General features: G+C 30.9%; 2 protein-coding genes across 2 annotated transcripts in view; one reads left to right on the top strand and one right to left on the bottom strand.

The window, feature by feature from the left end:
- Positions 1-6,891, bottom strand: part of LOC145740418 (uncharacterized) — a 65,843-nt gene extending 58,952 nt beyond the window's left edge. Inside the window, 1 exon segment of the mRNA XM_081995984.1 lies at positions 6,557-6,891. Coding sequence (XP_081852110.1) covers positions 6,557-6,620 — 64 coding nt within the window. The 5' untranslated portion in view covers positions 6,621-6,891.
- Rad17 (Rad17 checkpoint clamp loader component) overlaps positions 1-16,862 on the top strand; it is a 109,862-nt gene that overhangs the window by 64,950 nt on the left and 28,050 nt on the right. The gene's annotated exons all lie outside the window — the stretch shown is intronic.

The raw sequence follows: 16,862 nt of genomic DNA, 5'->3' as shown, positions 1-16,862 counted from the left end.
ATGACAGAACAGAACTCAGGACACCCGAAAATATAAATCGTTTCAAAAATTAAGGGTTGTTGATAATATTTTGTTACAAATTAGCTAAGTTAAAAGGTTAAAAGCACAACAGTTTAAAGTTAATCTGGCATTATTATGATAATTTTCGTGTTAACATATTTTTTATGGTTTCAAGTAATTCGCTTTGCCAATAGTTTATCGGTTTGCGATTCAAATAACAAGAATATTTTCCTGTTCGGGTGATATTCAACTTGTTTTCCTTCCTCGGTATTGGAAAAACAGGACATCAGAAAAACGATCACGAGAAATTTCTTTGCAAACCGCTTATTTGAGGGAAACTGAGACCAAGTTTGTCCTAACGGAAATGGATTTGTGCAAGGTAGAACGACCCTTTTCGTTTTTCGTTTTAAAAGAGTCCTTCAAGAGTCGTGTTTACGTGAAATTGAAAAAAAGGCATCCTTTCTTGCAAGTGCAAAAACATCTGAACACTTCACTGATAGGAAAACAGGTGTTTTAATGGTTATCTTCACATTAAGTGCGAGTGATAAAATTTTAATTATCTCCTTTTGGGGACGCATTAATCAATTTAAGGTAAGCAGTCTCAATTTCAATTAAGGACATTATTCTCTGGCAAGCAGATAGAGCCACTTAATAAATCAGACTAAAACTTCCGCGAACATTTTAGCTACTGCTGTCAACTTCGCATTAACTTAAGCATCCACCTAATTTCCTTCTTTCTTCATTCGTCAGGTAGACACCATACTAAACTTTTAATTAATGGATTCAGCGATTAGTGAGTTAAGTGCAAAAAATGACTCTTATAAATTATTTACACAAGTGTATTTAGATTATATTCCGTTTAAGTTTTATTAGGTGAAAAACACAAGTTATTTTTCTAACAAGTGAAAAAGTAATTTTTAATAATAGTGAATTTAACAATATTGTTCATTTATACATATTCATATGTAGGTAACTAAAATATAACCACACATTAAAAATATTAGGTACAAAAATAAAACATAATTACAACCTACAAACTTGATTACCATAAATGGGTTATTGATGTGATGCATTACTTCTAATCTACTTCGTACTAATATTAATAATAAATGAACAATTATTATAAATATGGAATAACAATTATATGACATAAATTAACATAATTTATTTTTCCCACCCTAGTGCGGGAAAATGATTTCTTTGCGCACGAGTGCGGAAATGTATTGTTATTTTTCCGGAATAAAAAACTATCGTTTTGCAAATTGGATTACGCCAAACAATAATAAACTCTTACGTAAATAGAAAGAGAACTTTCTCATACCGATTTTATTTACGGTTTACCCACATTAAATAGCCTCTAAACCACCGTTTTCCTCTATTATCATCACGTGAAATAAGGAATAAAATACGGACCTATGCAAATTAGATGCATTTATAGTCACTGTGACGTAAATATGGAGGAATGACAAACAACCCGGAGGCGAATAATTTCAATAGCAAATTTATACTCGCGGGATAAACAAGATTTCTAAAAATATGTCAGTTAAGTGAACTTTTTAAACCAGAAAAACAAAACAGGACAGTCCAAACTCCACTTTTCAATTTGCGCATCGTACTAATTTAAATTTTTTCAAAATATTTTGCCTGGCAATAATTTTAGATTTGGTCATCAACAAACCTTTTTCGTCTAAATGTTTCTGTGTATTTTTTATTAATTAATCCCATGAGACTATTTATAGAAGTTTTATTCACCAGATTGTTGTGTTTACCTCTGAATTTTTGCAACTAACTAGTGAATCATTTATAATAATCGAAATTAAACGTTTGCAAATCTCTACTAATATTATTCATTGGATGACAAGAAAAATTAGCGCACTTCCGTAAGAATTTGTTTAATTTTCCATTTATACAACTCCAAAGAATTTAATTATTCAACGAGATTAAATAATAAGATTTATTATAATAGAATAACACCGTCTGCTACAATTGCAATGAATAGTGTCAGAGATATAAAAGGATTAAATTTCATTATTTCTTCTTTGCTACGTTTGCTAATTTAGGTCGAGACAGTTTCGAGTGCTTATAACTTTCAAAAGTTTGGCAAAGTAAATAATAGGTTAATGGAGGCGCTTTGTTTCCAAAATTTTGGATTGAATTTTCTTTGAATAAGTGGGGTTTCATTAGTAGACATTAGAACTAATAATTGAAATGTAATGGTAAGTTTACATGTGCAGTATTTGCTTAAATGAGAACACTGTTCCCAGCTTGTGATTGGTCAAATAAAAGCAGCATGTTGAAAGCTGCTTTTTTTGACCAATCACATTATGCTGACATTTACGCAAATGCTGCACATGTAGACTTTAAATAAATAAGCACTCAAATCTAAATACAGTGCGTTTTTTTTAACGCGCAACATAGGATTTTACGTGTTAAATTTTTAAGCTTATGTTGGACCATGTTATTTTGGAACTACAGGTATAAAACTTGGAAGATGTGACTTCAGTACCATGAAGCTTAAGTAAGACCACCAATTCGGTCTAAAAAGTGTTTACAAATTAGCAAAAAGTCATCTTTTTTGGAACATATTTTATCTTTCCATATTCCCTGTATGTATGTTTACCTGCTATCTGCCCTGTCAGTATCAAAAACAACACCTACCATACATACAGGGAGTATAAATCTTTTCGAAAGAAGATGACTTTTTGCTAGTTTGTGAACACTTTTTAGACCGAATTGGTGGTTGTACTTAAGCTTCAGGGTACTAAAGACACACTTGTCAAGTTTTACACCTGTAGTTCCAAAATAACATGGTCTAACATGGGCTTAAAAATTTAACACGTGAAATCCTATGTTGCGCGTTAAAAAAAACGCACTGTATAACGATTTTTTTAACTATCAATTTGTAGACACACCAAAGCTGTTAATTCTTCTTTTCCTTCAATTTTTATCGGGGTATTCGGGTTTAGATGCAGGGTGTATAAATTTAATTTGGTTTCTGCTTTTTGACAAAAATGTATTCGATAAAAATTGCTTTATATCACGAGAAATAAGCATTTTGCTAAAAATTAACAAACATATTGTTTTTTTTACTTTTTATGCTATCTTCTACTCAAATAGAATGCAAAAGGATTTATGACCCTAAGAAATTTGCTGTCAAACTTCTGTTAACTTTAATTAAATTAAATAATATATCTGCAACTAAATACTTTAAATTCAAAAATACAAACGTTTGCTTTATTTTGTTGAACTGCAATACGGGAAGGATATTTTAAATAACCAAAAATACAAATATTTTTTGTAAAAAGAAAAAATTAGGCGTACTCGAAATACCTGAAATAAGTTTATTTTTCTGAGAAAATATACCTATTTAAACATTAAAATTTGTAATATATTAAAATACAATCCGATTTGCCACTAATTAATCAATCTGATTAGTAGCTGTAACCACCTAAAATGTAAACGTATGCATTAAAATCATTGACATTGGTCATAATATTGAAAACATTTTAAGGGATTTGAGTACTTTTTCAATAATACTGAAAACGTCAGACGACGCCATTTTTCTTGGATTTGGAGCTTAAAAAGAAGTTACTAAACGGAATATCTCGAAAACTAAATGAGGCTGAATATTGACAATCTAAATGAAAAAATCTGAAAATTCTGTCAGTAACTTTATAATGTCGTCTAAATGAGACTTAATGATATAATTAAAGTTTTTATTAATAAATATTAAATAATTGAATAAACTTTTTGAGATAAATCAATCATCATTTAATACTATAAATATAATTTAATTCACACACTTTTTGGGTCACACTGTATACAAAATTAGACTTAAAAAAACGTGGCGTGTTTCCTGTTTCCTTATTGGCTTTAGTAACACTGTGTTTAGTCAGCAAATTCCTTCCAATTGAGCAAACACTTTGTTTTACTTACTAAAAGACAATTACCAGTGTAGACAAATAAGGGTAACGAAATGCCGCTCAGTTTTATTTTTAAGGAAGGAAATAGAAAAGTTTCAAATTAAGGAACGTGTATATTTTAGTATACAGAGTAGCGCGTAATGTAATGAAGTACATAGTATTTTTCTTTAAACAGTAAAGTGTAAAAGTTTCTACATAGGTTAAATAATGAGAAAAATTTGCGTTTACCTTTGTTTGTTAAAGGGAAATTCGTAGGAAAGAGTAAATTTGATTTATTTTTAAATTATTACGATATAGAGGGTGTTCCAAGTGTACCAAAGAAAAAGAGATTACATTAATTTTTTTGCAAATATCTTAAGAATTGTTTGAACTACAGACAAGCTCACCTTTTTTCGATAATACATTTTACAAAAAGAAAAGTTTCATTGTTCTCAAAATTTTATCTAAAAACAAATTTGTACACTCTATTTATTAACGAATACCCAGAATATGAAAATATTATAAAATTATCACTAAATACGATTTAAAATAAAGCATGTTTTAGTTTCAGTTTTAGAGATAATGCAAGGATCTAGTATTAGTAGTATTGCAATATTTATTTGACATAGAATGATATAAAAACAATTATGTATTTTTCTATCAAAATATTTAGAGAATTAAAAGCCATTTTGGGTGAATGATTGAATTTTAATCACTCCCTCGAGGGAGGAAGGATTTTCACTCCCTTGAGGGAGGAGGATTTTTTGCTAATATCAAAAATAAGGTTGTTGAAGATATTTGTGTTGGCTCTATTTATAGATAGTCTATTAGTATAATATACAGTGGGTGTCCCAAATTTGAGAAACAAATCAAATTTTTTTCATATTTATGTGAAAACATTTTACATTGAGTAGGCTTAGAATTTAATGAATAAAAATTAGGCCATCCTATTAAAAAAATCATAATCTTGGGTGCTTGTTCAAATTAGGGATGTATAATAATGAACAACCTAAATGTAAGTAGACACAAACGTTTACAAAATTTGTATTTGGTAATTTTTTGATAAAATTAAAAACAAGAGAGTTGTTATGAGGGTGGTCAAAACTTAACCTATACAAAAGTTAATATGAACTAAAATTTAAAAAAATGTGTGTCTATTAGGTCAGTAAATTTCTAAATAATCTTTTAATTTTAAGAATAATTTGGTTATCAATAATTAATACATTTGGTCTCTCAAAGACTTATTTGTTTCCAAAAATACAATAAAAGCTAAATACAAAAGAGAATATTGAGATGCATATTTTAAAATTACTTTTGGATATACAGGGTGGTTCATAAAGGCGTGCCAGATAAAATATTAGTATTTTTTTATTAGGAACCCCTAGTTTTTAAACATAAAACTTTTTTGTTAATAATGTCATATACCTAAATGTAATAATATGTTTTATAATATTTAAATGGTTTCAAAAAAATATTAGTTTTTACTATGATGGAAAATTGACTGTATCGGCATTGTTTCTAAAGGTAGAATAGTGTCATATCATATTTGGTACAAACTTTCTAGGAGGAGAGAAGGTATTGTATAGGACATAATTATCAAAAAAGTTTTAGAATACTATAAAGAATCTAAAAATGATGTTAAAAAAATATCTATTAAAAAATCCCCTTTAAAAATATATATTTTATCTGCCACTGATTTATAAACAAAAAACAACAAACTTTGGTATCGAATAATTTTTTTTGTATTTTTCTCTGTACAAAACGTTAGTAAACATTTTCTTTACGTGTTTGTGTTTTGTTTTCTCTATTTTTCGAAATTTTTCTCAGTAATTAGAAATTCCCTTATTTAGAAGCAGGTTGGCAAACAGAACAAATAAAATGTGTAGGTGAATGAAAAATGTATTCTAAAGATTTAAAGTTTATTTATTTAAGGTTAAAACTACTTTATGCTTTATGAAACAAAAGCCAAATTATATTTCATGATTTAACCAGTAATTTTGGTTTAGTTGTTTTAATGTTGAATTTTCTGTAAGTGAAATTTGCTTGATAATAACGATTATTACTATTTTTGATGCTAATTACAGCTTCAATGATTTTCTTTTTTTTCTCCAACTTTTTTGAACAAACATTCAACTTTACTAAAATAGAAATGAATAAACATCCGGACAAGCCTTTTCATCCACATTTTTCTATATACTTTGAGAGAGCACTTTTAGTGGGTTTGCAAAGAAAACATGTCCTTGCAGAATGTGGAGATATAGCAGGTATATGGTAATATAGATAGCATGAAGTTATTGAGCTGAAAAGTGGACTAAACCGGAGCCGAAGCTTATTATACTTTAGAGGGAACAGAAAGTTTGAATTTGCTTTGTAAAAACTTTTATGAAAACAGACAATGAGTGCAATTTTGGGTAATAATAAAAAATGGTGAATTTTAATAAATCATTTTACCTAGTAAAAGAGGCCGGAAAGGAGAAAGCTGCAATTGTATGAAATATTGCTAATGCAAACAGCTTATAATGAAAAGCCTTTACAGTACTTAGAAGTCAATATAACTTGACTTTAATCACTATTAAATTAACATAATTAATTAGGGCAGCAACAAAGGAGGTCAAATTTTTTTTAATAAAATTCAAATATTTAAAAAAACTTACCGGTTAAAAGAAGGGCTGAAAATACAGCAAGACTGCGTCTAATTTTGCAAAGAACTGTATACATACTAATGTATCTTCCCTTAAAGGCGTTCGACCGTCACCACAAAAAAAATAAATAAGGGTTGCTTTTAATTGACTTTGGGTGTTTTGAATCACTCCCGATTTGTTTCGCCGGCAAAAGGAACACGACAGTCACGTGTCGGGATGAATATGCCTAACAGTGACTATAGTCCCTTTTCAGCGTTCGTGGAGAGACTGACTAAATATACCACGTTTCGTCGGTTTCCAATGCCGCGTTCAAAACCGGATTGCTATGGTGCTTGTACGTTGCCAAGTCTTTTCAAAATCCTTATATACTAACTAGTAACTATTACAAACGTTGTATATACGTGGAATTGATTACGCGTTCGTACGATACTAATTTGCTGCGGTACTGCCTACGATTTGGAAGAAAATTCTTAACAACGTCGTTGTTTGGTAGCGAGAAGGTTAAGTGGTTTTAATCAGTAAACAAAAGTACTTACGGGAAAAATTGCGAAAAAATATTGGTAATCAGCTTGCTAAATTTAAGTATTGTAAACAAACACGAAATTTAACTGTTTACTATTTCCGGGTGATACTACTACTAGACAGGTATGGAAATTTCAAAACTCTCCATTGAAGATCAATGATAAGAAAAAAGATCCATTACAAATCAATGATATAGACGAAAATGGAAAGCACTTATAGCGTTTTCGACTTACTTGCTCTTGACTGCAGGGAATGCAAATCTGCTGGAAACCGTACGCACTGAAAATGGGTCTTCGTGCATTCCAAGTGATTTTGCATGATGAACCGAACATATCAAAAATATTTTGTCCACATCCCTAAAATATAGTTTAAAAAGTCGTTATATTCATCTTCATCTACGGATGAAGAGGAAGATTTCAAAAGGTCTTTAACTAAAGTGCTCGTTAAAAAGAATGGGACAGCAAAATTGTTGGTCTTTTTTGAGCGGCTGTTTCTTCAAATTGATTTACTCGATTTTACTATTTTTTTTGAGAATTAAAAGGTATTTTCTTTCTCTTTCTGATAATCTAAATGATCTTTTTGAAAGTTGCCACGGATCCGAGTATACAGGGTGTGACTGAGGTGTAGTCAAAAAATGATAAATTTGGTCTAACGCCATATCTAGCAAAAATATTTTTTGGATTTCACAATAACCTTAATCGAGTCTTGTGGTGGCGATTAAGGACCGTTTACAAAATGTATTGCAAAATTTTTAAAATTTGTTTTTTTTTTTTTTAAACTGTGTTAAACTGTATTTCTTGCAAATTTTGACAGTTTTGATCTGTCTCTAAGACAGATATCATGTAGTTTTTGTAGAATAATTTAGCTAGGCAGTAACTTGACCACTGTCAAAATAACTGTCATAAATCTCAGAAACACGTTTTGTATCGAATACTGCAAGAAAACTTTTCTAAACACTGAATTTTGCAACTTTTGAACACAGTTTGATAATTGGGACAAAATTGCTTGTCAAACCCACTTGGAGTGAAAAAATGACTGTTTTAAGCACATTTTTGGAATCCTCGTTAAAATTCTTATTCAATAACCTAAGAAAAAACACTACAAAATTTGGTACAGTCAGGGAGAAAAGCGATGTCAAAGTTTGAACTGCCAGAAACACACCTTCAAAGGACAGTCAGGAACGAAACCGCCTGTAAAACCCACTTAGAGTAAGAAGATGACTGTTTTAAGCACACTTTTGAAATCCTCATTAAATTTCCTATCTAATAACCAGAAAAAACACTTCAAAATTTGGTACAGTCAGGGAGAAAAGCGATGTCAAAGTTTGAACTGCCAGAAACACAGCTTGAAAGGACAGTCAGGAACGAAACTGCCTGTAAAACCCACTTAGAGTTAGAAGATGACTGTTTTAAGCACACTTTTGAAACCCTCATTAAATTTCCTATCCAATAATCAGAAAAAACACTTCAAAATTTGGTACAGTCAGGGAGAAAAGCGATGTCAAAGTTTGAACTGCCAGAAACACACCTTCAAAGGACAGTCAGGAACAAAACCGCCTGTAAAACCCACTTAGAGTAAGAAGATGACTGTTTTAAGCACACTTTTGAAATCCTCATTAAATTTCCTATCTAATTACCAGAAAAAACACTTTAAAATTTGGTACAGTCAGGGAGAAAAGCGATGTCAAAGTTTGAACTGCCAGAAACACAGCTTGAAAGGACAGTCAGGAACGAAACTGCCTGTAAAACCCACTTAGAGTTAGAAGATGACTGTTTTAAGCACACTTTTGAAACCCTCATTAAATTTCCTATCCAATAATCAGAAAAAACACTTCAAAATTTGGTACAGTCAGGGAGAAAAGCGATGTCAAAGTTTGAACTGCCAGAAACACACTTCAAAGGACAGTCAGGAACGAAACTGCCTGTAAAACCCACTTAGAGTAAGAAGATGACTGTTTTAAGCACACTTTTGAAATCCTCATTAAATTTCCTATCCAATAACCAGAAAAAACACTTCGAAATTTGGTACAGTCAGGGAGAAAAGCGATGTCAAAGTTTGAACTACCACAAACACACCTTCAAAGGACAGTCAGGAACGAAACCGCCTGTAAAACCCACTTAGAGTAAGAAGATGACTGTTTTAAGCACACTTTTGAAATCCTTATTAAATTTCCTATCCAATAACCAGAAAAAATACTTCAAAATTTGGTACAGTCAGTGAGAAAAGCTGTATCAAAGTTGGAACTGTTAAGCAGGTTTTACACCAAAAGTTTTAATCCAAAAAAATTGGAAACATTTATTTTTTCAAATTCTATGCCTCAAATAAATTCATAAACTTCTTGGAGCATAAAGTGATTTTTGATTTTACACTTATCAAACTTTTATGTCAAAGCTGTCAATGAAAACAGTTTGACCAACCAAACCAAGTGAATTTAGTGTTTAGGTGGTAATCATTACAGATTATTCCTACTTGTTTTTCTGGTATTTTTGACATTTTTATTTTGAAATTTTATAATCATCCTGAATACTGTGTTTATGTATTGAATTCTGCAGCCCTCACTCTTACTTTTTCGTTTTTGCCTGTTGGCATTACGCAAAACGGCAACTTCGATCAAATAAGTTGGATAAAAAATTTGACATAAAATTATTTGAAGGTAAATTTGACATAAAATTTTGTTTTACACTGATAAAATTGATCCTTGAAGCAGCTTCATGAATAAATTCATGAATTTCTTTGACATCAAAGCGCGGTGTAAAACCTGCTTTAGAAACACCGTTTAAAAGGACATTCAAGGACAAAATCGCCTGTAAAACCTACTTGAAGGAAGAAAGTTACTGTTTTAAGTACGTCTTTCAAATCTTCATTCAATTTTCTATCCAATAACCTGAAAAAATACTACGAAACCGAATGTTGATAGTTTCGGACTAATCGGTCACAGGTGTTGTAAGTCAAAATTTTAATTTGTTTTTTTTCCACAATTTCCAAAATTCCTTGGGTAGAAATCTGAAAATATTTGATGTTTTTTTCAATTTTCGTGTTGCGCATAGACGCCACTTACAACAAATTTCACATAAATTTAGGTTAAGTTAGGTTAGGTTTAGATAGATGGACTCTGCGAACGAATCGTTAAGGTGGGAATGATGCAAATCAGACAGATTTTCATACTCTAGTTATTTACAAAAGTTATGTACAGGGTGCTTGTTTTAAATTTTTTTCTTACTCCGGCTCTGACATTTATTGATTTATTTTCTTTAGTATATTGTATAGCCAAATTAGAACTTGTTACACCAAGTAATTAAAAAATTATAACCAAATAAACCACTCTGATAACGAACAAACATTGATCTATGATATAAGAGTGACTTCAAATCAATTCAAAAGTATGTTCATGGATCTTTGAGTCACATGCATGCCGGTTATACACGTCTTCTTATGTAGATGAAGTTACAAGCCTGATGAAGCCAATAAGAAGGAACACGTGTAGCCGGGTTATTATTCTTGTTAACTTTTCTGCTTCACCTTTATTATTTATTATCCATAAGACATGTCACGTTTTTACAGGAAAATGATTTCATTTTTCTCACCTATTATGAATAGAGTTCGTATTTTATAAACATGCCCGAATAATATAAATATTATTCATCATGCATTGTTGTGACGTGGAAAATATAGTAGGCGCACTAGAACTTGACCTTGTGATTCGTGTTTTTAATTGTTCGGAAGGTGTATTTGGAAAAATTCAAATCATGTTGCAATCACTTGATACTTATGCCGTCAGAAGAATAAACTATGTCAATATTTTTCTAACTTCTGTGCATTTTTTTACATTTTATTAATTATTTTCTTTTGGGAAAAATTTCCCAAAATATACATAATGATATGCATACTCTATTCTCTCACTCATAAAGTACAGGGTGTAAAGGTAAAAAACCTAGTCTTTCTGATGGGGTAAAAATTAAAGTTAAACAATTTAGTCATTTCTGTGATAAACACTTTTGACAACCAACCTACAAGACTGGGTTTCTTACGTGAGATGGAAAAAATACCCAGGGAAACAGTGAGTAAAAACCTTAAAACGTGGGCAAACTTACCAAAAAACAGCCAGTTACACAAACCACAAAAACTTTCTTGCACAATGTAGGAAACACAGCGTTCTTCCCAATCATATTTTAAAAACAAAAAAATATTTTTTACCTAAAAGTAACTTGATGCTTCAATTGGAAGTCTTTAATACTAGAGGAACTTAAATAAGATAATAACCAATTCATAATAGCTCTTATTTAGTTTTTTACGACACGAAAAGTTAGAAAAAACCTTGTAATATGTAATGCCCAAGAAATATTTACTAACAGTATGTTAAAACTGAAAAAAGGCAAATTTAGTGTATAAAATAACCGTCATCCCCCGTATAACTAAAGTAAATAACACTTCGAAGGGAAAACCTTGTAATTATGTGTGAGCAACCCTGGTAAAAGGCTGATAAGGTGATTTACGAAGTTAACAAAAAACTGCGGCATTTGCCCACACTTCAAAGCAGAATTCTTATTGGTATTATATTCTTCATACTGTGGTTGTGCTTGTGCTTTGGTGATGTGACGTTAAATAATAAACTGAGTCCTGTCAGAAACATTTTCAGTTTATACCGCGTATAATCCTTCTATACGCGAAAATCAAATCGGGCACTGAAGATTCCTAAGAATTAATAGATGCGGCAAAGGGTGCACCTTGGTCATATGGAGAAATCATAACCATGAACCGTCCCAATAGCAGATGTCACAGTAAGTGTTAATTAACTTTTTTCCTATATTTTTTTTTCGGGCGTTGCTATACCGGCTGTAAAAGTGCATTTCGCGTGAAATAAGTACTTCACGCCCGTTTGAACCAAAAAGTTTTATTCAACAAACTTTTTTAATAACGAAGTTACAGGAACTCGTCCAAAATGTAAAAAATTTGAAAATTTACAAGCCAGTTACAAGAAAACAAAAAACGATAGCAAATCTTTGTTTGGGAAATCAAACTCACTTTGGAAAATATCTCAGAATTGCCTTTTGGAATTTTAAACTTAAAGTTTTTGGAAGTTTTTTGTAAAATTGGGCCTCCCTGTACAGTATAAACGTCCCCTGCTGTTACAACAATCAACATAATCAATGCAATATTTACACTCATTGTGTGACTATGACTTAAATAAAAAAAGCTGAAACTGAAAAAAACTAAACTAATTGACCTTGTAAATGTTACGGTTTATGTGTTTACAATATTTCCTGTTATCCATTGATAGTGTGTAGCGGATTTGTGAATAATGGATATAGAAAAAAAAACAGGTAAAAACTATTTGTTTTGTTTTTGAACTGATTTGCTTAGGGTCTGGTCCATTTGCATGATGTTTTGGATGCTATTTACAAAGCCAGTAAACAACTGTAGAGGGTGGGCCAAATTGGACGCATTTAAATGGGAAGTGCTCTTATTAATAGAGATAGGCGAAAACTGATGTCTGTGCCTGAAACTCAAATTTGATAGAAAACTTAATGGTGAATACCACCAGGTCAATATCTGTCACCGTGTGACAGATAGAGGGTTTTTCTCAAAACTTGTATTTTTCTTTAAAAATGTCTAGCGTTTTTTTTTCTGACTTTTTGCGTAGAATCCAGTAGTGTAAATAGTTTTTTTTCTATTGGACACAATTTTTAAGTTACGCACATAAGAATTGTTTTTTTAAATGAAACACCCTGTATATTATTTCATTTTTTAAAAGATCTTAAAATTACCATTCTAATGACATATAAAACTTGACACTCCAGGTTTTTTCTTTTTAACGATTTTTATGTTCGTATCTCAAAAACCGTGCCTAATAGAAAAACACTATTTACACTAGTGGGTTCTACGCGAAAAGTTGCGGTAGAAATATATTTTTAGAAATAAAAAAAAAATGCACCTGAAAGTTTTGAAGAAAAGTACGAATTTTGAGAAGCACCCTGTATTTGTCAAACGGTGACAGATATTATCCCACGGTTTTCGTCATTAAGTTTTGAATCAAATTTCAACTTCAGACACCTATTTTTCCAGAATCTGATTTCAGAATTGACATATATCAATTACTTGTCAAATTTTCGACACATGTTTGAATTACTTTATACAGTGTGACCCATTTAGAATGGAAACAGCCCTATAAAATTTTAGGTTATTAACCGATTTCAATGATTTTTTTTTTGAAATAATTAGGAATGAAATTTCTATTACGGGAGAAAATTTTAAATATTTATTTCAGTTTTCAGGTCATATTACGATACTTTTTCTTGATAGAAAATGGAGAATTTTTATCAGCGATTTTTTTATTGAAAAAATTACTACGCCACTGGATCTATAGTGCTTTCAAATAGCTGTGACCAAAATTTCATGAAAATCCATTCATTAATAACAAAGTTATGACAAATTAAAATTCAAAAATCCTCTAAGCTAACGGTCACAAAAGAACACCCTGCATCAACTGTTGCCATAGAAATGGTGTTACTATTTACTTGTTTATTATTAATTATTAATTGATTCATTTCTAAAAAAAAATCAAAAAATTTATTAATTTCTAAAAAAAAAAAATCAAAAAAAAAAACCAAAAAAAAAAAAAATAAAATAAAAAAAAATTTTGGTCACAGCTATTTGAAAGCACTATAGATCCAGTGGCGTAGTAATTTTTTCAATAAAAAAATCGCTAATAAAAGTTCTCCATTTTCTATCAAGAAAAAGTATCGTAATATGACCTGAAAACTGAAATAAATATTTAAAATGTTCTCCCGTAATAGACATTTCATTCCTAATTATTTAAAAAAAAAATCATTGAAATCGGTTAATAACCTAAAATTTTATAGGGGTGTTTCCATTCTAAATGGGTCACACTGTATGAAACAGGCCCTGTATTTTATTTGCTTAATCGGAAAATCTATTCTTATTTCAAAGATTTGTATTTTTGCGGTTATATTATTGGTTACTTTTCGAAAAATATAAGGTTTTAAATTTTTTCTATACATATTCTTAAGGCGCCAAACGATAAATGAAATTTAAACAGCTGTAAAAGCGGTTGTTGTGCAATTTTGAACTTGCAACACTGTAAAGGCCAGTTGACGCCTGTCAAAAACCAGACACGTGACTTTTAAGATGTAGTTTAAACGTTGAGAATTGGGTAAATTGACACCTGGTAAAGTGAAACTGTGTTTGTGGTAGTTGAAATTTTGACACCACTGTTCTCCTTGACTGTACCAAATTTTGTATTATTTTTTCATGTTATTGGATAGGAAATCTAATAAGGATTTTAAAAATGTGCTTAAAACAGTCATTTTCTCACTTCAAGCAGGTTTTACAAGCGATTTTGTCCTTGACTGTCCTTTCAAACTGTGTTTCTGGCAGTTTAAACTTTGACATCGTTTTTTTTCCCTGACTATAACAAATTTTGTAGTTTTTTCAGGTTATTGGATAGAAAATTTAATGAGGATTCGAAAAATGCGCTTGAAACTATCATTTTCTCCCTTTAAGTGAGTTTTACAGGCGATTTTAACTCTAACTGTCCTTTCAAACTGTGTTTGTGGCAATTGAAATTTTGACACCACTTTTCTCCCTGACTGTAAATGTGTGGTGACCATAAAAAAACAGGTTGAATTAAGAAATTTTGCTAAATCAAATTTAGACACTTGGAAAAGCTGAAATTGTAAGACACGTCACGTGACTTTGAATATGCAATTTGTACTTGCAGCCCAGCAAAGGCTAGTTGGAACCTGTCAAAAACAGTTACGTTACTTTTGAAATGTAGTTTAAACGTTGAAAATTTGGTTAATCAAATTTAGACAGTTGTGAAAGCTAAAATTGTAAGAGACACGTTACGTGACATTCATAATGCAATTTGAAGTTTGGAACACTGTAAAGGCCAGTTGACACCTATCAAAAACAGTCACGTGACTCTTAAAATGCAATTTAAACGTTGAAAATTTGGGAAACTAAATTTAGACAGTATGATAAAAGCTGATATTTTAAAAGACACGTCACGTGACTTTGATTATGCAATTTTCTACTTCAACCCTGCAAACTCAAAGTCACTTTACTTTTAAAATATAGTTTAAATGTTGAAAATTTCAAACATACCTTGTTGTGAATGCTGAAATTGTAAGAGCCACGTTACGTGACATTGATAATGCAATATTGAGCTTAAAATACTGTAAATACTAGTTGACACCTGTCATGATCAGTCATGTGACTTTTAGAATGTAGTTAAAATGTTGATAATTTGATAAATCAAATTTAGACAGTTGTGACAGGTAAAATTACGTATAATAGCCACGTTACGTGACAGTTCTTAAAAGTTGAATTCTAAAGGAACTGACTGAATTTTGAGCGGACAACACTGTAAAATGTCAGTTGACACTAAATGCCAATATTAGTCAAATAATTAAATTGTTGTAATATTTATGGTAACCTGTTACGTTTGATAATTAGGTGCAATTTATATTTTTAGTAGCAACCAACATAACCTCAATAAATTATATAGGTATATTTGAAATCAGAAAAGAAAGATCTTTAGATCAGGGTGTGAACGCGTAATAAAATAGGAACAGCGAAAATTAGGTCTAAAAATGGTAACAAATGTCTAGTTTGAAATTTTCAAAATGATAACAACATGAATCACCACGATCCATCCATGCAAGTTGTCCAAACCGATTCTAGAACAGTGTAGAATTGGAAATCAACAAACACCAGGCACTCAGGAAGTTAACTATTTATTAACATTGACCTCACAAACATTTTATTGGCTTTTTTTATTATAGGAAAATGTGCCTTTTTAGATAAAATGAAATCATTGTCACTTTGCAAACGATGACTGTACTATTTAGCATTTCGAAACTTCATAATTCCGACCTACACCTAGAAATTTCGTACGTAATGGAAAAAACACGTAAATCGTACGATACTCCCTCCTGATCGTGAAATGTAATTTCGACCACAAGACCGCCTATAAAAACGGTTTTTAGGTGGCGTGATCTACTAAACGTACCTTGACGTGACTTCACACTTTTATGAAAAGAAAGGTAGACGATAATAGTGTAAGCGGAACAGAGACAACGGTAGTACCGACGTGTCCAAGCAGTACCCATTCATTTGCGGAATGCTTTGAATCACCGCAAGCAGTGATGCCAAATTTAATTCAAGAAATTTCCGTAACCTACATGTATTCAAAAAAAAAAGGTGAAGAAACATTAAAATATGTGAAACTCGTTATTATATCATAGTAAAAACGGCATTTTATCGTAATCATATTATGTATTATAATGGATTATATGAAATGGATTATTCAGCGAACACGTAAACCACATTGTGTTGGTTTCCATTAGTTCATTAAATATTGGTCAACTATTCTATTTAGGGCTCGAAATCGGTTTAGATTATTCATGCGTTTTGCCCTAATGTGCTCCGGTAAAAACTGAGCCATTAAACTCATTAACGACTCATTTTGTAAAACTGATTTATGTATGCGATTTTCGTTATTTAAAGAGAACAGATGCACTAATTTAAGCTCTTTAATTAGAGCCCCGATATGTTCTAACGGGGTTTTCAAAGCTTAATTTGATGTGTCAAATCACGCTATCAATTGATAATTTTGGTTTGTTGTTCGGCTACAGTTCAAATTAGATGTGTAAATTTCTCTTTATAGCAGGTTAGTTTAGATGATTTAAATAAAAAAGCGGCTTTTTTGTACATAGGTATATCTAATACATTAATAGTACAACTTTATTTAATTATAAATTATACAGGGTTTATT

The sequence above is a fragment of the Ips typographus genome, linkage group LG1 (genome assembly GCF_016097725.1).
Source record: "Ips typographus isolate SLU linkage group LG1, UJ_Ityp_2.0, whole genome shotgun sequence".
NCBI classification, from domain to species: domain Eukaryota; kingdom Metazoa; phylum Arthropoda; class Insecta; order Coleoptera; family Curculionidae; genus Ips; species Ips typographus.
Note: the sequence above shows the minus strand (reverse complement) of the source record. Positions and strands in the feature narration are given on the sequence as shown.